General features: G+C 38.2%; 1 protein-coding gene across 12 annotated transcripts in view; it reads left to right on the forward strand.

Annotated features, from left to right (window-relative positions):
• The first annotated feature begins 24 nt into the window (after positions 1 to 24).
• Positions 25 to 23,535, forward strand: part of Mff (mitochondrial fission factor) — a 30,576-nt gene continuing 7,065 nt past the window's right edge. For 2 of the 12 annotated variants that reach the window (XM_090354932.1, XM_090354936.1), the window contains exons 1-7: positions 43 to 138; positions 3,313 to 3,424; positions 4,099 to 4,275; positions 5,548 to 5,768; positions 7,077 to 7,246; positions 12,970 to 13,058; positions 15,660 to 15,734. In XM_090354932.1, coding sequence (XP_090211058.1) covers positions 4,238 to 4,275; positions 5,548 to 5,768; positions 7,077 to 7,246; positions 12,970 to 13,058; positions 15,660 to 15,734 — 593 coding nt within the window. In that variant the 5' untranslated portion in view covers positions 43 to 138; positions 3,313 to 3,424; positions 4,099 to 4,237. Of the gene's footprint in view, positions 139 to 3,312; positions 3,425 to 4,098; positions 4,276 to 5,547; positions 5,769 to 7,076; positions 7,247 to 12,969; positions 13,059 to 15,659; positions 15,735 to 21,669; positions 21,829 to 23,535 lie in introns of all 12 variants that reach the window. The other 10 variants (XM_090354926.1, XM_090354927.1, XM_090354929.1 and 7 more) reach the window with 10 other exon arrangements.

Below are 23,535 nucleotides of genomic sequence, written 5' to 3' on the forward strand. Positions count from 1 at the left end.
GGCCCGCCGCGGCCGCTTCGCGGGTGCTTCGCCCCGGCTCCTCAATGAGCTCGGCCAACGGCCTCTGAGAGCGCTCACCGGGCGCCCCGGGAGGCGGCGGGCGGCGGCCCTCTCCGGGGACTCTCCAGCGGGCCAGGGGTGAGTGCTGACGCCGGCCGGCCGGGGGCCGCCGCCCGGGCCGGACTGCGGGGGCCTCGCCCGGGCCGTGGCCTCCCGGCCCACGGAAGGCCCCGCGATGGCCGGTCCGTCCGCGCCGCCGGCGCTCCGGCCGGGCTGCCCCCGAGTTCGCCTCCCGCCCCGGGCCTCTCCTCCTCCGGACCCGGTTTCCGTGGAGAGCGGGGGGGGGGGAACACGTCGCTGTCCGAGGGTTCGAGGCCCGCCTCCGCCTCCCCGCCTCCGTGGGGCTTGGCGTCGAGAGGTCTGAGTGTGTGGCCGGAGGTCCACAACGTGGAGGTTGGTGCTCCGAGGACGGCCTCCCCGGCGCCCCTCCCCGCCGCGGCCTGGCGCCTGTTCCGCGTGACCTTGAACCTGCGGGGCCTCCCCGCCCGCCCTCTGTTGTTGGGCGGCGCTGGAGGTCCGGGTCGTGGCATCCGCGGGGGGCGGGGGGGGGGAGTGGCGGGGTGGCCCCGGGCACAGATGCTGCCTTCCAGCATCCGGGGAGCTGGGGCTCCCCCGCCGTGGAGGAGCCTGCGACCTGCCATGGCAGGACCAGCCTGGCCAGGTCGGAGCTCCCCCCCGCCCCCCCCGGCTGTTCTGCACCCTGCCCGACGTGGGGGGGTTGCCCTGGGATCGCAGAAGATGGGGAAAGCTTCTGCCGGAGCCCCCACCCCACCCCACCCCCGGCGTGTTAGGCGGGGTCTTCCACGGAAAGGCCGTGTGAGTGGTGGAGAATGGTTTCTCCCCCTCCCCCATCAACCCTACAGGCCTCCATGAGGACCATTTGTTGAACTGTACTCGGTGGTCACCCCGTTAGATTAGTTAAAAAAAAAAAATGTACTTTGCTTGTTTTGTTTCCAAGGGCTTCTGGAAGAGTTGCTTAGAGCGTGGCTCCTCAGGATGAGCTGTGGAATGAAGCTCCTGCTAATCTTGCCACAGGAAACTGTGTGTGTGTCTGTCAGAGCTGCCTCATTCCAGGATTGCAAAGCTTAGCCGTTGTCCTCCACCCTTGTCTGGTTGAATATTTTCTGTGGTTAATAGTCATTTCCCAGTTTTATTTTTTTTTGAAAAGTAAAAATAACTTTGGTTCTCTTCCACCTGTTAACACTCATTCTCTTAAATGCTGTTTGGAAAGGGAACTAAAACGGAGTGCGAACTAGATAAGAGCACTGAATTGGGTCCACACAATAAGTGTCAAAGAATTAGGTTCCTTTCTTCTTGTTTTTTTTTTTTTTTTTTGAAAGAGAATTATAAAAGTCTTTGCTTCCAATACTATCAGTTTGACCCAAGTTGTTTCCTGGGTTGTAATGTAGGTCATGCCCACATTGATTCACTTTGGACAAGTACTTATGCGACTTGACTCACTGTGGTATTATGTGGTTATAGGATGCTATGTGGATAAAGGATTTTTGGAATATTTGCATTTGAATTGCATATATTTATATACATCAAGTTTATGGCTTGATGTATAAACTTTCTTTTTAAAATACACTTGTTTAAAAATGTAAAGTCCGGCCGGGAATTTGGCCTAAAGACAGAGTGCTTGCCAAGCATGCTCGAAGGCGCAGGTTTAATTCCTCAGTGCCACATACATAGAAGAAAGCCAGAAGTGGTGCTGTGGTTCAAGTGGTAGAGCTCTTACCTTGAGATAACCGAAGGACAGTGCTCAGGCCCTGAACTCAAGCCCAGTACTGGCAAAAGGAAAAAAAAAAAAAAGTAAAGTCAAAGAAAAAAACTAAGTGTAGCTAAAAGTAAATATGTGGGTCTGAGAGAAACCCCTGCAAGTTGATACATACTATGCGTGGGTGGCAACCAGGGAGCCTGGAATGTGGAGATTTGAAATTATCTGTGAATTTGTCTTGTTTGTTGAACAGTAGAGAATTATGTACCAGTTGCCCTAATGGATTCTATGTGACAAAACTTCTAGAGTTAATATCTTAGTCCCAAGAGAGTTTGTGAAAAGATATTACCCAAAGTGTCATAGTGGAATGAAAGAGACAAAGATTCTATTCTGCTTTGCTTAAGCAGAAAACCTAACAGCGGAGACAGTAGAGTTAATCTTAGTTGCTTTTGTAAAAAGTTGTGTTTAGGTTTTATCGTAATTTTGTTCTATTTTCGAGTCAATATGGGGGATTTCACTGTGGTATCTCTATACATGTATATTCATGTTCCCATGCCTTCTCCCTCAACTTCGCTTTTTAAATTGAAGTAGTTCACCTATAGAAGAATTTGACTTTTCTCAACTTGTTCTAAGTCCAGGTTCCCTTACAAGCTCAGAGATTCTTGTAGAAATAAACATTTCTATACAATGAAATGTTGAGAGCTTCGAGATATTCTGGTGGAATGCTAAGGCTGGAAGGGGCCAGACAGAGATGTACTTTGGCAATCAAAACAAACACCACCAACAAAAACCCTTGAAATTCAGTGAAGGGAATTCATATGGAGATAAACATATTTCAAGGAGATAATGTAGTTCTACCAGCTTGGCTCTCTTCTTCATTACTATGAAATTTCATTTTGTCATGATCCAAGGCTATATTTTTTATGGGATACATCTTTTTAATGCTGTTTCCGAATATAGCTTTTTAGCACTTCAGATACACAAAACAGTTTTCAGAGTATCTCCTCTAGAGTGATGCACAACACTTGATGATAGAGGGTTGCCTGTGGGCCTGGCCTGTTGAAGATAAGATTGGGTGGAACACAGTATTTTCAAGATGTAACCCAGACTGGCTCATGCTACTGCTGACCCTGACTTCTGAGTGCTAAAATTACAGGCGTGAGCCACCATGCCTGTAAGCCATATAGTCTTTACATTCTTACCTAGGGCTTATTGTTGTCAATTTCTTTAAAGATTTTAAGTGAAAATTTACATAGATTTCTTTTAATATATTTGTATGTTACATATTGTGTGTTTTCTAAATACAAATTAGAAAATGAGTTGGCTTTTAATCTTCCCTCCCTAAAGAATAATTACAGAGGCATGTCTGTGGGATTAAAAGAGCTTACTTCTTTCTTTGCTTATTCTTTTATTTGTTTCTTAGTATGTAAAGTTGTTTCTCTTTGTGACTTAAGTTATGTGGAGAATTTTCCAGCTGAATCCCTAATGTGGGATATCATCTGGTTTCTGAATTAGCCCTCGTTTTTCTCTCCCAGAGACAAAAGTGGCTCTAAATCCAGCGCATGCACATTGAAGCAAGTTAAAGGATTTAATATGAAGCACACAAGCAGATAGTGCCAAGTAGCAAGAAGTAGTTGGTTCACATTTGTAAGTAAAATTTTCTCTTCTGGCTCTGTTTTCTTAGTCTTTAAACTATCTGCATGCCAAATCCTGCAGATTCAGACATTTTAGTAAAGAATAAAAGGAGTTAGCAGGCGTGATCAAAGCAGGCTCAGCACACTGAACAGTCCCCACAGTTCTTCTCAGTATCTCGGACTAGAGATTACCATCTATTCTAGAATATGCCTCTCATGTGACGTTTAAGAAATATCTCAGCTAGATTCAGACATTTTTATTGCCTTAAAATTGTTATTGTCCTTCATTTCTGTCTTTCACTGTAAACAGTGTAATTTGGCTTTTGAATTTTATTTCCTCTTAAGGAGCCAATATTTACACATTAAAATATTAGGCTATTATAAGTACACTTACTTTTACCCTTTGTATTTTCTTGGTTTCTCTATATTTAGTTTTAAAATGAAATGAAATGATGCTAATTCTTTTTCTGTTTTTGACTTCACATTCGTACATTGCCTATGCTTAAAACCTTCTTTATGACTTGATCTACTATGGAATGAGACTGTTTAAGAGGTTTGAAAATTGGTTTCTCACCTCAAGCCACGTTCAAGTCTAAAAACAATTTTAAGTCAATGCTTAACTTTGCTCATAGTTTTCTTGTGAAATGAATTGTTGCAATACTGATTTTTATTCTTTCTTTCTTGCAGCTGGAAAAGCAGTGTCCGTGTTGTTATGTACACCTCCAAAGCACAGTTCAGATCTGTAGGGGAGTTGTTGTGTAAATAAACTGAACTACAGGGTAGCAGTATTTTCATAGCTATTGTAGACGTGTGTTCACTTATTAAAATGAGTAAAAGAACAAGCATTGACACACCACTAGGAAGGTCAGTGATGCTTCTTTCAGTTGAGCTGGTATTTCAGGTTTTAGAGTCAGTGGCTTGAAAGCATTTGCATAGGCTAACCATGCTTTTTATGCTTTGTATATTTTGTATTTGGGGCCAACTTCTTTCTGTTGCATTTCCTGGGAATCATAGGTCCAACTTCCAATTTAGAGGTTACTCTGTTTATACTGTGCCCCCCAAGACATTGCTTTTTACAATAAACATATAATTATGATTTTCATTGTAGAGCAATAATGTAAAACTTTTAATCTCTCAGAAAACGAGTGCAAACTAGGTATTGGTGGCTCACTTCTGTAATCCTTGCTACTCAGGAAGCTGAGACCTGGAAGATTGCACTCTGAAAACAGCCAGGGCAGAAAAGTCCATGAGACTTCATCTCTATCCAATTAACCAGCAAAACACTCAGCTGAGGACTAGAGGCATGGCTCAAGTAGTAGAGCACCAGCCATCAGCAAAAATGCAGAGTGAGAGCAGGAGGTCCTGAGTTCAATCCCTGGTACTGGCACAAAAGTGCATATATTAAGAATTTTTTAAATATAAATTATATATTTGATATTTATTACATGTCATTAGATATATGTTCAGTAAAAGGTTTTTATTTGTATTATGTGGTTGGTAGTTTGTATCTTTTTTTTACTAAGTTCAAAATTAACCTTTTTTATCTTTGAACTCTGATTTTCACTATTGGAGATTTTTTTTCTTTTTTCTTTTTTTACGCATGATGCCAGTTTCTAATTTGGTTTTGTGAAGTCCAAACAGCTTTTTTCAAATAATTGATTAGATATTTCTCTCAAATAATTAATTTGGAAAATTGAAAGACCTCATGCACTCTCCTGCTAAACTATACGTCCAGCCCCTGATTAGCAATTTTTTCTTTAAATTTTATTTTAGGCTATTTTTTTGTTATAAAGGGCATGCATATCAGTTTATGCAGAAGCAGAAACTGTGTATATATGTGTGTGCGTGTATGTGTGTGCACATGCATTCTTGCACATTTATATTGGCATTATACAGTATTTTGCAAACTTGCACCTACACCAGATCCTTAATGTGCAATTTCAGCTGGTAAGAAGGCATTGTCTTGAGAAAACGATTTTGTTTTATTTTTCCTTTGCATTTATTCAGTACTGGCAAATGTAGCAAATGAGAAGTTTCCTTTGCTCTTTCTCTTATAAGATATTGTCCTCTCCACAGTGCAGAGGGGACAGACATTCTACCATTCAATCATCTTGGTCTTTACTGTTTCCCCCCCAGGGTGAGTGGGGCAGCATTTCCTTCTCCCACTGGTGCTGAGATGGCAGAAATTAGTCGGATTCAGTATGAAATGGAATACACCGAAGGTATTAGTCAGCGAATGAGGGTCCCAGAAAAATTAAAAGTCGCACCACCAAATGCTGACCTGGAACAAGGATTCCAAGAAGGCATTCCGAACGCTAGTGTGATAATGCAGGTTCCAGAGAGGATCGTTGTAGCAGGTATGCTTTGTTCGCTTAGGGGACTGGCCTATCAACCATCATTGTGTCTGTTTCGGTGAAACATTAGGGGCTTTTCCAGATAGTGTTTAGAATAGGAGTTGGGGAGTATACCTTTAAATTTTCCAACTTTCTATTTACTACAGTAATCTGGATTTCAAGCTTTTTTTTATTTAATCAACTATGATGTTTTATATCTCAATAATGGATACTTTTAAATGCACAGTTGATTTTTGATAAACATATGTAATTACCACAGTTTAAATATAGAACATTTTTGGGCCGGGAGTTTGGCCTAATGGTAGAGTGCTTGCCTAACATGCACAAAGACCCAGGTTTGATTCCTCAGTACCACATTAAAAAAAAAAAAAAAAAAAAAAAAGCCAGAAATGGGACTGAGGCTCAAGTGGTAGAGTTCTAGCCTTGAAAACGTCCAAGGACCATACTCTGGCCCTGAGCTCAAGCCCAGGACTGGCAAAAAAAAAAAAAAAAGAAAAAGAAATATATAGAACATTTTTCTTATTCCCCCAAATTTTTCTGGTCCCACTGTCTGTCAGTCCCTACCCTCAGTTGTCAGCCACAATCTCCTTCCAATAAATTGAGACTGCATCGTTTACTTTAGAGTTTCATATAGATGGGTTTATTCCATGTATACTGTTTGTCTAGATACTTTTACTCAGTGCATGTCTTTCAGATTCTTCTATATTGTTGTATCAGTTGTTCATTTTATTTAATTATTGAGTAAATCCATGTGCAAATACATTCTCAATTGCTTGTTCATTTGACAAGCATTGATGTTGCTTCCTTTTGGGAATGTTCTTAGGATAAAGCTGGCGTATGTTTTAAATGTCTTTCTGAGGACTTGCATCATTGTATGCTAGCCATCTTATTTGTCACATCTTTGTACCCTGTAAAATTCCCATAAGAGATATATGATATATGAGAGTTTCAGTTACTCCATGTCCTTGCTACATTTATGTTGTCAGTTATCTTTAATTCTAGTGAATCAGATAGGTGTGTAGTGACAGTTCCTTGTGATTTTGTTTCTTTGATGATTAACGTTTTGAACATGTGAACAGATGCTTTGGGGTATTTATCTCCCTTTATAGCGTTTGTTCATATACTTTGTCAATTTGGAAAATTTGGAAAATTGGATTCTGCTCGATAATGTCATGTGTTAGTGAAATATCAATCAAAGCTAAAAATGCAGTTTTAAAGAAATCAATGCTATTAGATAGGAACCAGTACAAATATTGGAGAAGATAAATACATTTTAACAAAACCACTGATTTCTTATTATTATTATCCCAGGAAATAATGAAGATGTTTCATTTTCAAGACCAGCAGATCTTGACCTTATCCAGTCAACTCCCTTTAAACCTCTGGCACTGAAAACACCACCTCGTGTACTTACACTGAGTGAAAGACCACTAGATTTTCTGGATTTAGAAAGACCTCCGCCAACCCCTCAAAATGAAGAAGTAAGTAGACTTTTAACATCAATTTTCTTGGGAAGAATAAGAGTCTATAAGTCAGATCGTTATTATACCCAGAGAAAGCCTTCCCTGTAAACACTGTTGATTTTTAAATCCTCCCCCCACCCCGGTAAAGTGTTACGCTGTTTAAAAATTTTAAGTATTATGCATCAGGAAAGTGTAAATCTTATGAAAAGTAAAGGTAGAGTCATGCCAAAATTTGCATGTTGAATTGTAACCCTTCTGTATAGCTAATGAAAGATAATTTTGAATAATTATTTTAAGAAGCAAGTGTTACAGTTTCCTAGTAGTAGGTGTTTCTCAGTTTTTGAGTTCTAAGTTTGTGCTGAAGAAAATGAAGTAGTACCCTCACTGCTATCAGTTTGAGTAGTCTAAACATTTGCTTAACAAAAAGCACGGAGTATTTTAATCAAAAAAGGCACCAAGAGACTTGAAAAACTTATCAATTCTTTTGTGAGCTTCTGTATGTAAGACACAAAAGTGACTGAGACCTGTTCCTGCTCTCTGGAAGCTGGTTCTCTGCCTACTTATGGAATAGTGGTCTGAGGGAAAACCATCCACCCACAGAAGATACAAAGTTCATCAATAGCAAAGAGTTATGAGCTGAGGAAGATGACCACATAAACTGTGACAGCACCGCATACTCTAGTTGGAGCTCCTGCTTCCCTGTCACCAAGATGCCGCATATAATTATAGTTTTGTTTTGGAGTAAGCAATACATCAGGAGAGAGCTTTTGGTCTACTCAGTATATAACAAAAAAGTAAACAAACAACAGCAACAACAAATTTTTAAAAATTCTAATAAAAAACATTTAAAGCCGGACAAGGTGGCTCATACCTGTAATCTCTAGCTACTCAGGAGGCTGAGATCTGAGGATCACTGTTCAAAGACAACCTGGGCACTAAAGACACGTGAGACTATTATCTCCAATTAACCACTAGAAAACCGGAAGTGATGCTGAGGCTCAAGGGGTAGTATGGTAGCCTTGAACTGAGGGGCTCAGGGACAGTGCCCAGGCCCAGAGTCTACACCTCACAACCAACCCCATCCCCTCCCCCCCCAAATAAAAGAAATTAAGCTGACACTGGCAGCCCATGACTGTAGACCTGTAGTCCTAGTTATTCAGGAGGCTGAGATCTGAGGATCATGGTTTGAAGCCAGCGCAGGCAGAAATTTTCTGAGAGATGCTTATCTCCAGTTAACTACTCAAAACCTGAAGTATGGAGGCCAGGAGTTTGGCTGAGTGGTAGAGTGCTTGCCTAGCGTGCACAAAGATCCGGGTTCAATTCCTCAGTACCATATACATAGAAGAAAGCCAGAAGTGGTGCTGAGGCTCAAGTGATAGATCTCTAGCCTTGAGAAAGTCCAAGGACAGTGCTCAGGCTCTGAGCTCAAGCCCAGGACTGGCAAAAAAACAAAAACAAAAAAAAACCTGAAATGGTGCTATGGCTGAAAGTGGGAGAGCACTAGCCTTGAGCAAAAATGCTCAGGGACAAGTACAAGCCCCAAGTTCAAGCCCCACAACTGATGAAATAAAATAAATGACGATCAAAGCACTTTTTTGAGTGATAAAAGACTGAAGGAAGACAAATTTACAAACCTCGCCCTCAGAAGACCATATGGGATACTCAAATATGAAAAATTCCCGGAGTATATAGCACTGGGAGACATGGAAGCTGAGAATTAGACTAATTTTTAAAGCCTTACCTTACCACTAACTACATAACTTTGGGTGGAACCTGAGAATTAGACTAATTTTTAAGTCCTTACCTTATCACTAACTACATAACTTTGGGTAAGTTAATATACAAAGATAAAAGTAATGAAAAATTCTTGATGGGATTATCATGAAAGCTGGGGCTGGTGGCCCATGCCTATAATTCTACCTACTCAAGAAGCTGAGATTTGAAAATTATGTTTTGAAGCCAGATCTGGCAAGGCAAAACTGTGAAACATTTATCTCCAGTTTACCCCCACGTGCTAGAGTACTAGCATTGAGCCTAAAAGCTCAGAGAAAATGCTCAGGCCTTGAAGTCATGCTCTAGGCCCAGTGTGTGTGTGTGCATGCATGTGCATGCCACGAACAAAAAAAATCACAGTAAAGCTCAAAAAAAATATATATATATATAAATGAATTATAAGTAATAAATCTTACTCTAAAAGTTAAAAGATTGGTCTGTATGCCTGTAATCTTACATATTCAGGATGCTGAGATCAGGAGGATAGTGGTTTAAAGCCATTCTGGGCAAGAAAGTCCGTAAGTGTAGAGCATAAGCAGAGCAAGGATAAGTTCAAACACTATTGGGAGAGGGGAATATCTACTACAGCAGGAGCCCAATCCTGGAATGAAAGAGAAATTTCTAAGATCGATTGATGCCAGCTGCCTTTAAAAAGGAGGCAATGGCAGTGATTTGTACTTCAAGAGTCTCGTAGCCCCCTGCAGGTAATTTAGTTAACCAGTGAGCAGGAGAGGATGGCAGTTCTTCCAACTGCTAGAAATGGACTAAATTGGAAGGCAATAGGCCCCTGAGTGCTGTTAACATTGATTATTCATACATTTGGCTTGTGAGGCAATCTAAAGTCCACAAAATCATTTAGTACATAAGAAGAAAACCATAGCTAACTCTCTGTATTGATAATGGTGTGGGGCCTGTGAATAATGTTATAAATATTCAATAGTTTTTTTGCAGAAAAATGTTCCTCTATCTCTGATTCTAATTGCAGCTCAGAATCTATAGTTAGGTAACCTGAAACTGTTTGCTCTGTTTATCATCCCACAGTAGAGACCATAGTTTCCTTTCCATTCCTTTCTCCCTCTTGTTTTCCCTCTTTCCTTCCCTTCCTTTTTCCCCATGTTGAGCCCAGTTTAGTCTATTGTGAGTTCAGTGTTTGTCTTCCTTAGCACATCTGGCTTTTTGGATGGGAGAATTTTCCAGTGATGTTATCCAGTGAGGCTGGGTTTTTTTGTACTTGTAGAACATTCCTAATCTCAAGGTTTGAACTCATCAAGATTTGAACTCCAGCATCATATTCTATGTATCAAACTGCAATATACCCTGAAAAGATCAACCACAATAAATGCCAAGGTCTTTCTGAACGCATTTAAATAGGAAGAGAAAACAAGACTTTGTAAAGGGCAGGTTTTAAGAGTTTTGGTTGTAAAGAACAATCCTTCTTCAAAGAAGATACATACTAAAATGGCTGTCCATTTATAAAATAAGTCTTTAGAATATCACTGAACTCCCAAATCTATCCAACTGGATCAATAATCAGAAGTGATCTGATTGAATACGCAAAATCATTGGGCCTATATAAATCTTAACCTAGTTTTGGAAGAAGAGTAAAGGCAATGATTGTTTTCAGCAAAGGAATTTATCTCAAAACCACACACCATTTATTCAGAAGCTGTCAAATGATATCCACAGAATGCCAAATCTACAGCGGTCATATGTAGAGTATACAGCCAGAGCTCAGGCACAGGATATGGAATACCTAACAAAAGCCAACCTTGTCATAGATCACACTGTTGAAAACATTGCTTTGATAGAAGCTAGGATAACACAAATGCTGTGAGCATCGTAATAGAACACTGATCATTGCAGTTTGACCATAAGGAAGCAACATGTACTTATCAGTTCTTTATGATGGCCCAGTTCCATTGACATGAGCACTATGAGGATGTGAAGTAGAAGACCATAGCTGATCTGAAGTGTACTGAACTAGTCCACTAAAGCATATGTAGAAAATGGCCAGTGCACTCACTGTATACTTCAAAGAGCCCTGCAATAGCTTAGGGGACCAAGAACTTGAAAGATAGGAATATTGGAACAGTTTATTGGTAGTTTATTTAGCTTTCTTTTCATACCCTTCATCTGTAGAAATAGAAACTCGGACTGTAATGAGTTGAATAGAGCAAAAGTCTAGAAATGTGGGGAAAGAGAATGTCTATTTTTGTAGAGTACACATGGAAGGTATTTTGAGTACACTCACATTTCATGCCTTTATTTTCTCTGTGACACATTGTTTCATGTTTCTTTCTGTTGATAGTTAATCACTGACTTGGCTGTTTTCCACATTGCTTTTTATTTTAAAATCTTGAACACTTAGCATGTTTTGTGGACTGAGAGGCAATTCTGTCCGGTTCTGTCCCCATTTACTTTGTTTCCCTCTCTTCTGATAAGAAAGTTCCACAGAAAGCAAGAAGAGGTCTACAGTGGAATACTAAGGTATCTGAGTAGATCCTTAGAGGAGAGGTAGTTTAGCATAAACCCAAAGAACTAATAAACAGAAGCCTGAAAGGCATTTATTTGAGTTTATAAATAACCAAATGTAACTTGGGTTTAAGCACATTGAAGAGGAGTTTTACCTCTTTATATAGTACACACTTTATAACCAGCCCTGAAGACCAGTAGCCAAGGGGTACTTTGACTCTGAGGAACTGTATTTCTCAGCCTGAGAGAGAATAAGTGGACAATTAGAAGAAAGTGTTTCTCACTGACTATATATAAGATCCTAAGTTCTGAGCACCCACCACTACCTTGAACTAAATGATTAAAAAGAACACTTGCAGAGTCATTTATGTTCCTTACAACCCGATCTGTGTTTTTCATTAGTAGGTCACATTAGAAAGCAAAACAAATAGAAGCTTTTGACTTGTTATATTCTCCTCATATGACAATAACTTCAAAGATACTGTCTGTGTAAAGATGCTTTTTCTGTCAGATTTCCAGTGGTGCAGATAATAGGAGATAAGATAAGATAAGATAATAGGAGATAAGATAAGATAAGATACACCAGTTCTTCACCTGGGTTGAGGTCATGTAGGCCGTCATTTCCAGCCTATTTAATATGAGTTCATACCTCTTACCAGAAAAAAATGGTTCTGATTAAATAAATGATTTATTTGAATTATATATTAGATTTTCTGTAGAGAAAATCTATTGTTCTTCAGGGAAAGTAGCCACAATTCTACAAGTAGGAAGGTAAGAAACAGTTGAATTCTTACATAACAGTCTAGTACAGCGCACTGTACTTGAATATATACACTTGGTAATATTAAGTTTTATATGTAGCTGCTTAAAAGTTAACTTTGATTGTAGTATAACCATAAAAAGCTCTTACTGGTGGCTACAAATGAATGGCTCTGTTATTAAAGTTGTTTTTCCTGTGTTTACACATTCTCCCTCAGCTTCCCTCTAGCACCCGTTGTTTGATCAGCATTTGCCTTCCTGTCTTCTTAGTGTCCCATGTTTGTTAGGCCTCGGATGACTTAGGTGAACATGATATACAGGAGGTTGTAGGAGCCATTCACATAGAGTTTACATTGTTTTCCTTAGGCATTGGAAGTACTCTAGAGATCATTTAAAGTGTGAGGAAGGAGGTGAGGAAGTGAGGTACTTCAGCATCACACGATTTACATACCCTGAAGTCCTGGATCCAGTTCCAATGACATGACTAGTTTAAAAGAAAGTAGGATAATAACTTATGTCTGTAAGGAAGCTGGCATTCCAAACTCAATCTGCATTGTAACAGTCACAAGTTTTTTTAAAACAAGTCTAGCAGTAATACATGCCTGGCAGCAATTCTTGGTTGCTTTTTCCTTGCTTCCTTGAAATTTCAGGACCAAGGTTCTTTGGATGCAAAATAGCTAGCTACTAAAGCTACTAAGGATATTTCCTGTTCCTTCCCTTTCTTTGTGTGTTAACAGATCCGTGCAGTTGGCAGGCTAAAGAGAGAGCGCTCTATGAGTGAAAACGCTGTTCGCCAAAATGGACAGCTGGTCAGGAACGAATCCATGTGAGTGGACCACAAGCATCTTCACACATTTTCTCCATAGAGCGTGTGCACATCTTGTTCTAGATAATTGCTTCCCATCATATTTGAAGTTTTTTACGTCAGTTTTACACATTTACCCTACTTTTTATGTCATAAATAAAGCCTGGCCATTTTCTTAGTTATAAAAATTTTCAAGTAACATTTATCCACTTTTTTTTGTGTTCCTTTTAAGTATAATTTGCTTCTTGGGGAAATCTATAAAGTATACGTAAGATGAATTGATAAAGTCAAATGTTTTATTATATGCAATCTTAGTACCTTAAGAAAATTAAAGTAAAAACAGTGTTTATATTTTTAAGTTAACATTATCGTAAGATTGTAAATGGCTGTATCTCTGTTCCTAATGAGCTGGGGTAAACAAGTAGTATAGACAAATAGAATTCTACTTACTTATCTTGCAAGTATCTCTTTAGCTTTCTACCTAATGGATTGTGAATTATTAGGTTTCCTTTATTTTTAAAAAACAAATACATTTGCTATTTAAAGATAATTATTATTTATTATTTGTTTATATTTTTTTCTCCTATGGATGAGTTTTTACATCCTGATCTTGATGGTTCAGATCAGACAAATGCATTTTTATTGTTTCATTAAAATGAACGAACAGCTCACGCCCGTAATCCTAGCTACTCAGGAGGCTGAGATTGGAGGAACTCAGTTGAAAGCCAGCCTGGGTACTAAAGAACATGAGACTCATATCTCCAATTAATTACTAGAAAACGGGAAATGGCGCTGTGGCCCAGGGATAGTGTGGTAGCACAAATAAACTACCCCTTGAAAACTGGTCAGAATTTTAAATCATAAAGCCATTGGCAGTGATGGCATTTAAAATGGATGATTTAGGTTTATAAAAATGCCTACTTTTTCTCAATAATTTTTTGGTCATTTTCCACGAACTCATCGTGAGCCCTGTGGCCCCATGATCACCTCTCCTGGATCTCTTGAATAATCAAATGATGCATCTCTTCAGAGAGCTTGCAGATCTAGATAAAAGAACAATAACTGGAGCACAGTAGGGACTGGGGCTTTTAATATTGATCCTTGCCTCGAAGTGTTAGCATATTCACTGGCCTTTCCAGACAATCACTGAAGTCCACATTAAGTGTAGATTACCTGCTTTGTTTTTTTCCCCATTCTTTTGCTAGTTGCAAGAGAAAAAACTATTTGTACCTAACCTCTCTGGTTTCTTGGAGGATCCTAAGTTGTTTCCTGAAGTAGTTGCATTTATATAGGCAGTTAGATAACCTTATGTCTGAAGGCATATATATATATATATATATATATATATATGCTAACATATATAAGTTGAAATGAATCTGCTGCTCCTTCAGAAAAGATTTCCCTGTGAGGTTTAACCATTAAAAATGTGACTTTTTTTTTTAATGGTTGAAAGTATATTTCCCTGAAGTGTGTGGCTAACATATGTGATATTGGGTCCATGGAATTTATTTTTCTAGAATATTTCCAAATACCATACAATAAATAATTTACAGCTAAAAAAAATTAAGCATACTGCTAAGAGCTTTTATTTGCTAATTAAAACATTTACAATTCTTGGCAATATTTTTTCCTGCTACATAAGGATATGTCATGCTGTTTGGCTCCTTAATTACTCTGACTCTTCATGTCAATAAAATAAAAGTAGAATTCTTTGAGTAATGGATTACTTTTTCTCAAAGCACTTGTTATTGGTAGCTATGGTAGCTAAAGAGAAAGGAATTTGCTATGTATGTATAAAAACCAGCCCAGTAATATATGATTAAATAGGTGATTCGATAATAGCTATATTTTTACTTAACAGATAAGTTCTTCATAGCACAAAAGATTAGCAATGCTTATATTTGATATTCTCTTTATTTCTTTATGTTGCCTTAGTGACAATTTCAACATGTTTAATAAAACTAGAAGTCTAATGTTTTAAAAACATTTTGGTGTGAAAGACACAATCACATAAATCTTTATATATTTTCACAGTGAAATGCCTGAACTTACTTGACCATCCTTTTTAATATGGTTGTTGTATATGCCGTATTACATATTGCCATATTGTAGTAAAATACTTAACTATCTTTGTGTTAATAATGAAATCCTGAATTTTCTTTTCCTAACATTGAATTTTACAATTCATAATTGAATTCATCTTTATGAATCTACTACATCTTAGTTAACATTGAAAATTTTATGTAATCAGTGTAGTATGTGTCCGTATTAATGTGATAAGGAGGAAATTATTAATACAATACAGGTATATTTTACCTGTATTATAAAGTACCTCTTCCAAAGTAAGTAACTACTGCTGACTTTACCTAGTCACAAAATAGTCATCTTTGTGGTGTTAGGTTGATGGTGTATCGTCACTCATGACCTTTGCCTGCCTCCATGTTTTTTTTGGCCCTTGTCTCTGAGAATAGATATGGAAGTGGGTATTGATCAGGGACACTGTTCTTTGTTTTCTTATTGTCAACTATTGGCACAAAAATGAATTCTGACAGTAGAATCATTTCTAGCTTTTTCTTTGTTATAAAAGCTGAATATGTAAAAGAAGCATAATTATTATTTAAGGTGGCACAGATCAGATTCTGCCCCAAGAAATAAAATTTCAAGGTTCCAGGGATCGATTTCTGCACCGGAGTACACGTAAGATTTTTCTCTGCTCTGCTTTTCCCATTAGGATTTGTTAGCTTACATTAATACTAATCTGTCTCACTGTGCAACTGGCATTATAATAGTTTAACTCTCTTACTCTCTGGCTTTGTAGTACTTCTCTTTCAGGATTTCTCAAACTGTCTTCAGAAATTATATTAAAAAAAATGTCCAACTAGAGCAGTCCTATAGTTGTAGGTATTAGTGAAAGGAAAATTGGATAATTTATACATGATGACTAAACATTCTTTTCATTTTCTTTGTTTTGCTTTGATTGGTTTGCTCATTTCCTACAAATTGTACTTAATTGATCTCAGTAATCTGTCACTTTTTTTTTTTTTTTTCTGGTTTTGGGGCTTGAACTCAGCCTGTGCTCTGTCCTTGGGCCTCTTTTTAACTTCTATAGATTGAAATTATGACTGGAAGATTTTTTTTTCCTCTGAGATCCTTAGCTTCATATTTTCTGCAAGTGTGACAGAATAAAGTATGGAAATGGCAGAACATTCTGGCATATAATAGAGAAATTCACCAGCAGGAGTGAGGACATAGCTCAGTGGCAGAGTGCTCACCTATCATGTAAAAAGCTCAGGGTTCAAGTACCAATATTGGAAAATGAAACAATACAGAATGTAGTTATTAAGCAGCAGACAAAAAACCACACTGGCAGACAGCGACTTTCTCTTCTGGTTTTATTATTTGCTTGTGGGAAAAGGTAAAGTGCCTCACATAGTAATTACAAAATAAACATTTCCATTTAAAATTTCAAGAGAAATTAATATGCACTTTATTTCAGTGAATTTTTAAATTATTTTTCATGTGCGTGTGTGTGTGTGTGTGTGTGTGTGTATGTGTGTGTGTGTTTGTGTGTGTATCTTTGTATGCCTGGATTCGCACCTAGATTTGAACTGAGGGCCTCAAGATCTCACTTAGCTTTTTCACTCATGGCTGGTACTCTTCAGGCCAGTTTTTTCGTTAGTTTCTTGGACTTTCCTGCCCCAGCTGGTTTTTGAGAGCCTCGTGTGTCAGCCTCCTGAGTAGCTAGGATTACAGAAGTCAGCCACAGATGCCTAGGTGTTTGTGTTATTTGCTTGAAGAAGCTGGTGCTTCACCAAAGGAGTAAACCACACAGTTTGAGAAACATTCCTATGAAAACCCATAGCAAAAATGCTACTTGACCTTAAATTTAATCTTTTAATGATGAGCTTTGCCACAAATACTTTAATTAATTAAAATTTAGTTCTAACATTGCCTAGCATTATGTACTTAACTTTTATGCAGTAAGATTTTGTGCAAGCATGAGGCAAAATATTACTAATAGCTACTTAAGCATCAGTACGTCATATTGTTTATATCTTTTATTTTTAAAAATGTGATGTTAAGATTCTGTTTCATTACATTTCTAGGTACAGTCTGATCTTTAAGTGTACTTTCATTTTTTTAAATTTAATTTTATTGTCATATGTACTTTTCTTAACTTAGTAATCTTGTGATGTTTTCTTAAGTGAGCTCTGTACCTTAACATGGTTTACATTTTTATTTATCACTTCATAGTGGTTTACTTGTTAAAAATCCAATAACCAGGTGCCAGTGGGTTACCCCTATAATTCTCGATACTCAGTAACCCAAGATCCAAGGATCACAGTTCAAGCACTGCTTGAACAGGAAAGTCCATGAGACTCTTTTCTGTGATTAAACAGCCAAAATATGACCAAGTAGAGGTGTAACTCAAGTATTAGACTGCTAGTCTTGAGTGGAAAAGCTCTGGGACTGAGTTCAAACCCCAGGACTGTGATATAAAAAAAAAAAATCGCCAAACTTTGCCTGGATATGAACGTTGACAGTTTAAACCCAGTTGTAAGACCACTGATACTTGTAGGAGGGAGACCCGTAGTTTGTTCTCAACTGTTATCAGACTGATTGGTAAAATGAAAATTACTTGTATTTAAGGGTTCTTTTTTCTTTTATTTTGTAAAAGGGTAAAAGAATGCATAAGGATTTAAAATGGTAGAAAGTATTTATGATCATCTTATAATCAATCAGTTTTTCTGCAAATGAAAATTAATGTTAGCAATCAGGTCTATTTAATTTGTACTGTCAAAAGCACTAGTTTGAAAATAACATGTCCTATTCTGGCTTAGGGAGGGTTGCTATATAAGTAAATGCAAATGTAAATTTCTTAATATTTGAAACTTTGATTCCTTTTGAGAAAAAATATGTACTTCTCTCTCTGTTTTTTTTGTTTTGTTTTTTGGGGTTTTTTTGGTTTGTTCGTTTTGGTATGAAGTTTGAAATCAGGACCTTGAAATGCCAGACAAGGTTCTTGCTACTTGAGCCATATTCTCGTATGCATTTGTTATTTATTGCTTAGTTTTTGGATAGGCTCTTTGCATATTTCTCAGGTCTGTGCCAAAACAAGATCCTTCATCTTTTGAGTAGCTGTGCTAATGGGAATGCGCCATTATGCCTGGCGTGTGCTGAAACAGTCCTGTTAACTTTTTCCCAAGCTGGTCTTAAACTTTAGTCTTCTGTTACTGCCCACTGAATAGGACTGACCAAATACTTAACACTATTTTTTTTAATTAAATAATATTTTTAGTACTTAATATTGATAGACTTAGTTTCACGGGCTTAGAAATGCATAGGACTATGGGTTAAACTCTACTACCCAAAACCAAAAAGATTGGTGTTTTTTGTTTGTTTTTGCTTTTTGTTTTGCCAAAATGTAGCACTCTACCACTTGAGCCACATTATCATTTCTGGCTTTTTCTGTGTCCGTGGTACCAAGGAATTGAACCCAGGACTTTGTGGATGCTAGGCAAGCACCCTACCACTAGGCTATACTCCTGACGCCAAAAGATTGTTTTTCATTTATATTCTTTTTTAAAGGAGTTATAATTATTATTATTATTTTAGTGGTTCATGGGGTTTGAACGGGGACCTAGGCATTGTCCTGAGCTCTTCCGCTCAGGGCTACTGCCCTACCCTTGAGCCAAGCCCCACTTGGAGATAAGAGTCTCAGGGCTTTGTCCGGCTTTGTGTATTGCCTGGGCTGGCTTTGGGCTGGCTTACAGGCGTGAGCCGCCACCACAACTGCAGTGGTTAGTTTTATCCTTTATCTTTCTATATACATCTGTTTTCTTAAGTTATCATACAAAACCACACAGGGGATTTTTTTCTGTTTATTATCATATTCCATCTTGTTGAAAATGGTTTCAGATCTTTTTAAATTTTTTTCATTTACTTTTATGAATTTTGTTATTATTGATATCTAATGGGTGCCTGTGGATTAGTTTAGAATCAAACCTATTGATTCCATTCAAGAGTTGTTGACCATGAATCTGAGATTAGTTTATGTTTGATTCTTTTGTAAGATGACCATCATGTTTCCTGTGTACAGATAGAAAATACTTGTACTATTAGAATTTAAAATAATTTTTTTTGATTGCTCATGGCAACATGATCTCCCTCAAAGAAAGTAACTCTTCTTTCTTTTGTGTTTTGGATTTTTGAGACAAGTTCTTGTAGCTCAGGCTGACCTGGAACTTTACTGCCTCAGCCTTTTGAGTGCTGAGGTTTCAAAACACGCTTTACCACACCAGAACCCTTTGATTCTTCAGTGGGCAAAAATCCATCACACTTTACTCTAAATTCCCATTTAGGTCATTGGTACTATTGCTTTAAGATTGTAGTTCTAGGGCCGGGAGCTTGGCCTAGTGGTAGAGTGCTTGCCTAGCATGCAGGAAGATCCAGGTTCGGTTCGTTGGTACCACATACATAGAAAAAGCTGGAAGTGGTTCTGTGGCTCAATTGGTAGAGCTCTAGCCTTGAAGGAAAGCCCAAGGACAGTGCTCAGGCCCTGGGTTCAAGCTCCAGGAGTGGAAGAAAAAAAAAAGATTGTAGTTGTAAATATTAATTATTCTAGCCTTTATTGTAATCATATGTATCTACTTTATCCATGCACAAGGGTTTTTTTTTTGGGGGGGGGGAGGGTGTTTGTTTGTTTGCCAGTCCTGGGCTTGAGCTCAGGGCCTGAGCACTGTCTTTGGACTTTCTCAAGGCTAGAGCTCCACCACTTGGGTCTCAGCACCACTTCCAGCTTTTTTCTATGTATGTGGTACTGAGGAATCAAACCCGGGTTTCATGCATGCTAGGCAAGCACTCTACCACTAGGCCAAACTCCCGGCCCTGGATGCACAAGGTGTTCTAAGCCTCAAATTCAAAGTAAGATTTGCCTAAGATATCCAGGTATACTGGTATCCTCATCAAGAAGAGTGTAAGATGGATTGTTTATGTCTCTGCAGATCTTGTCATGAGAAATCCTACCTCTAGTGACACTATGCCTTTGACACCAGCGTAGTTGTCCATACAGCAGGAGCTTTAGGATTTCCTTGTGTCACCCACAAGGCGTTCTGAGGGTAAGACCAGCATACAGACTTGAGGCCTCCAATCTGCTGGAGGCCCAGTTCAGATTTTGTAAAGTTATTTAAGTCAGTTAACACTGTGGTTTGTTTAGGTTCCAGAAATTTGTCAGTCTCTGGACAGACTTTTAGAATTAGTAGCCAGCGTATTTTTAGTGTAATTTCAGTATATCTGTTGCCATGAGGCCTAATTTCTGTGATGAATCAGTCATAATAGATTAATGGCTGAAACAGTTAATGTTTGGTTTAAACGTATTTCTTTCTGTTCTACTTAATATACCTGTCTGTTTAGATACTGAAAATTATTGAGAAAATTATAGATATTTGGTTTCTTAATTTTCTGGGACTCACAGTCAAAATAAGGCTTCTTATTTTTCAGTTTGTTGTCTGCTTTGCTTTTTGTTTTGTTTTGTTCAGTCATGGGTCTTAAGTTCAGTGCCTAGGTGCTTTTCTGCTCAAAGCTGATGCTCTACCACTTTGAACCATAGACCCACTTTTGGTTTTCTTGAAGGTAATTGGAGATAAGAGTCTCATGGACTTTACTGCCCAGACTGGCTTCAAACCGTAGTCCTCAGATCTCAGCTTCCTAAGTATTTAGGATTACAAGCATGAACCACCAGCACCCTGGGGATTTTGTTTGTTTGTTTTTGTTGTCTTTTGAAGTACATAGGATTGCATGTACTCCAAAATGTTTTGCTCATTGAGAATGTTGAACCCTCATCCCAGTGTTATAGTCCTCTTTCTGGAACAAACCAAAGCCAAGTCCGTATGTGAGCTATGCCTCACTTAGCTAATCATGCTCCAGTATCAAATAGCTCTCTCAAAATACTGACATAGACTTTAAAGAGTTCAGATTAGAACTGAACAAATGGTTCTGAGGAGCCCAGGAATGGTTATCAGTTACCTTCATAATGAAATCAGTATTCTTGCCTAAGAATTGGAAAGACTTTATGTTTTAGTCACCTAGTCAGAGAAAATATACTTTGTTACAAGTAAGTAATCACATGCTTTTGATACAGTCTTGTGCCTTTGTCTTTAAATCCTCATCATAATCTCCATATACTAGTTTGGTTTTATTTGTGTAGTGGCTGAAATGACACTTCATGGGGTCAGTTAGACATTTGTGTGTAGGCTTTGATACCTGTGTGCTCTCTCCCACCCTTTGGTTTACAAGATCGCCAGTCCTCTGCACAAAGTAAAGACCGTGTTCCTCCTCCCCACACAGCGAAGGGCTGAACCTATTCATTACTGTAGCCTTCCTGAGTTGTTTTTCATATTCAGTTTGTTTATATTGATACTTGAGGTTACGGACTTGGAATACTACATTGTAGCTGGTGTTTTAAAACAAATCAAAATGTCTATTAACCTGCTTGTTGTTGTCTTGAGCAAGGGAAGTGATGGGGAAAAGGGACCAAAAAAAAACCTCCTAAGATTAAAAACTGCTCAGGTAAAGTTTGATAAAAATCTGACTTGAGTATTTTTCTCTTCATGTGCTGTGCTTTATGTAACAGTGTGACACCATCGCCACCCCAGCCTCGGGTCTGTCCTCCCCATATGTTACCTGAAGACGGAGCTAATCTTTCTTCTGCTCGTGGCATTTTGTCGCTTATCCAGTCTTCTACTCGTAGGGCTTACCAGCAGATCTTGGATGTGCTGGATGAAAATCGCAGGTGATTGGCCATCAGTGACTCTTGCCAGCTTTGTTGCATTTCTTTTGGCTTCTTATTTAGTGGACTGTGGTGTCTTGCTTTTGTGTTTGCACCTTCTAGTCTTTCTAAGATGCAATGATTTGAAACCGCCTGCATTGCTTTCTTTTAATTTTAAATTATTGTCCAAAATTCACATTTCATGAGAGTATTAGTGTTCCATCAGTCAGGAAGTGTAATGGTTTTTTTCAAAGACTGTGTTGGCCTATTCTAAGTACTTGAGTCTGTCCAGGGATGTGCTGTTGGATCTAGTGTGAGATGTGGGATTCAAGCACAGTTTCATTAGTTTGATGTGATTGATAGGTAGGTGAGAGAGGTATCATCATGGTAGCTGCCAATACATGTTTTTCCTTTTCTCTTGGCTACTGATTGCTTGGCCTATTCTAAAAACCCAATGCTATTATCTTCTTGATAATGCTGGTAATTTTTTAAAGCATTCATTTTAAATATTTTCTATCTTTGCCTTATTACTAGAGTGTTTTAAAAGATGAAATTAAGAAAAAAATGTTGACATAGTGTGGGAAAGATTGAAAGTCAGTTTTATTTCATTAGAAATTTCTAAGAGTCTGTTTGAATTTGTATTATGCTATCTATAAGACCGTTAATTTTTGCAAGAATGTCCAATAAATTCAGCCAACCTTTCCAAAAAACATTTCCTTCTTAGAACTGACATGTTTTCTGGTTAATTTTGAATATTTGCTGAGATTTTAATCTTGACACCAGCCTAGCTCTTTATACATACTTCTTGGCCTCTTTTTTGTACTGCTTACCTTTGATGATTCCAGGGCCATGCTTGTCATCCAGGTTTTATTTATGGTTTCCATCTCAGCTGCACTAAAAACAGTTTACATGGCACAGAGAGGGAATTACATATACTGTACTTGTGTATACGGGAATACACACACACACACACGGTTATTGTTTTTCCTTAAAGGGTGTCTTTTATACTCTTGGAGCTTCAAAAAATATTTTGGAATATTTAGAAACTAAAAAACAGCATTCAGAAGAGAAAATATAGGCTCAGAGCTAATCAACTCAATTTTTATTCATCCTACTACAGAGCTGCTTAATGGACTTGAGAAAAGTTCTTAGTTTCTCTGGGTCTCCCTGCTTGTCCCTTATTTAAGATAAAACATGAACAGTCTCAAATTCTGTAGTTTAGTAGATCCTTCAGAATAATGGGGGAAAATACCTATCTTGAAAATCCATATTTGGAAAGGTCTATTTTCATCCCCCTCTTTTAAACACATTTGTTCTCTATTTGATGTCTTCTTTAACTTTTTTATTTCAATAGGTTTTCAGAGGAGACCAGATTTATTACAGAGTATATCACATCAAATGCTATTGCAAAGAAAATACCTAAATAAGAAAAAATTTTCCAAGTCCTGTGTAGCTTTAAATGATAGCTCTGGTTCTGGTTCATCAAGGTTTCTTGTATCACAGTGCACCAGCACATACTCAGTTCAAATATGATGATACAGATATCGTAAAGATTGACTTAAAGTTCACACATACGAAATCAGAAAACTGCCAGTGTATACTTTATATTCTTTTAGTGTGAAAAATAAAAACGTTAAAATTCCCCAGTCATCACGGATTGTGCCTACCTATAATCCCAGCCACCCCGAGAGACTTAGACAGAGTAAGGGAGGAGTAGCTCGCGTTGCAGAA

This window comes from Megascapheus bottae, chromosome 21, assembly GCF_031878675.1.
Source record: "Megascapheus bottae isolate mThoBot1 chromosome 21, mThoBot2.hap1, whole genome shotgun sequence".
NCBI lineage: Eukaryota > Metazoa > Chordata > Mammalia > Rodentia > Geomyidae > Megascapheus > Megascapheus bottae.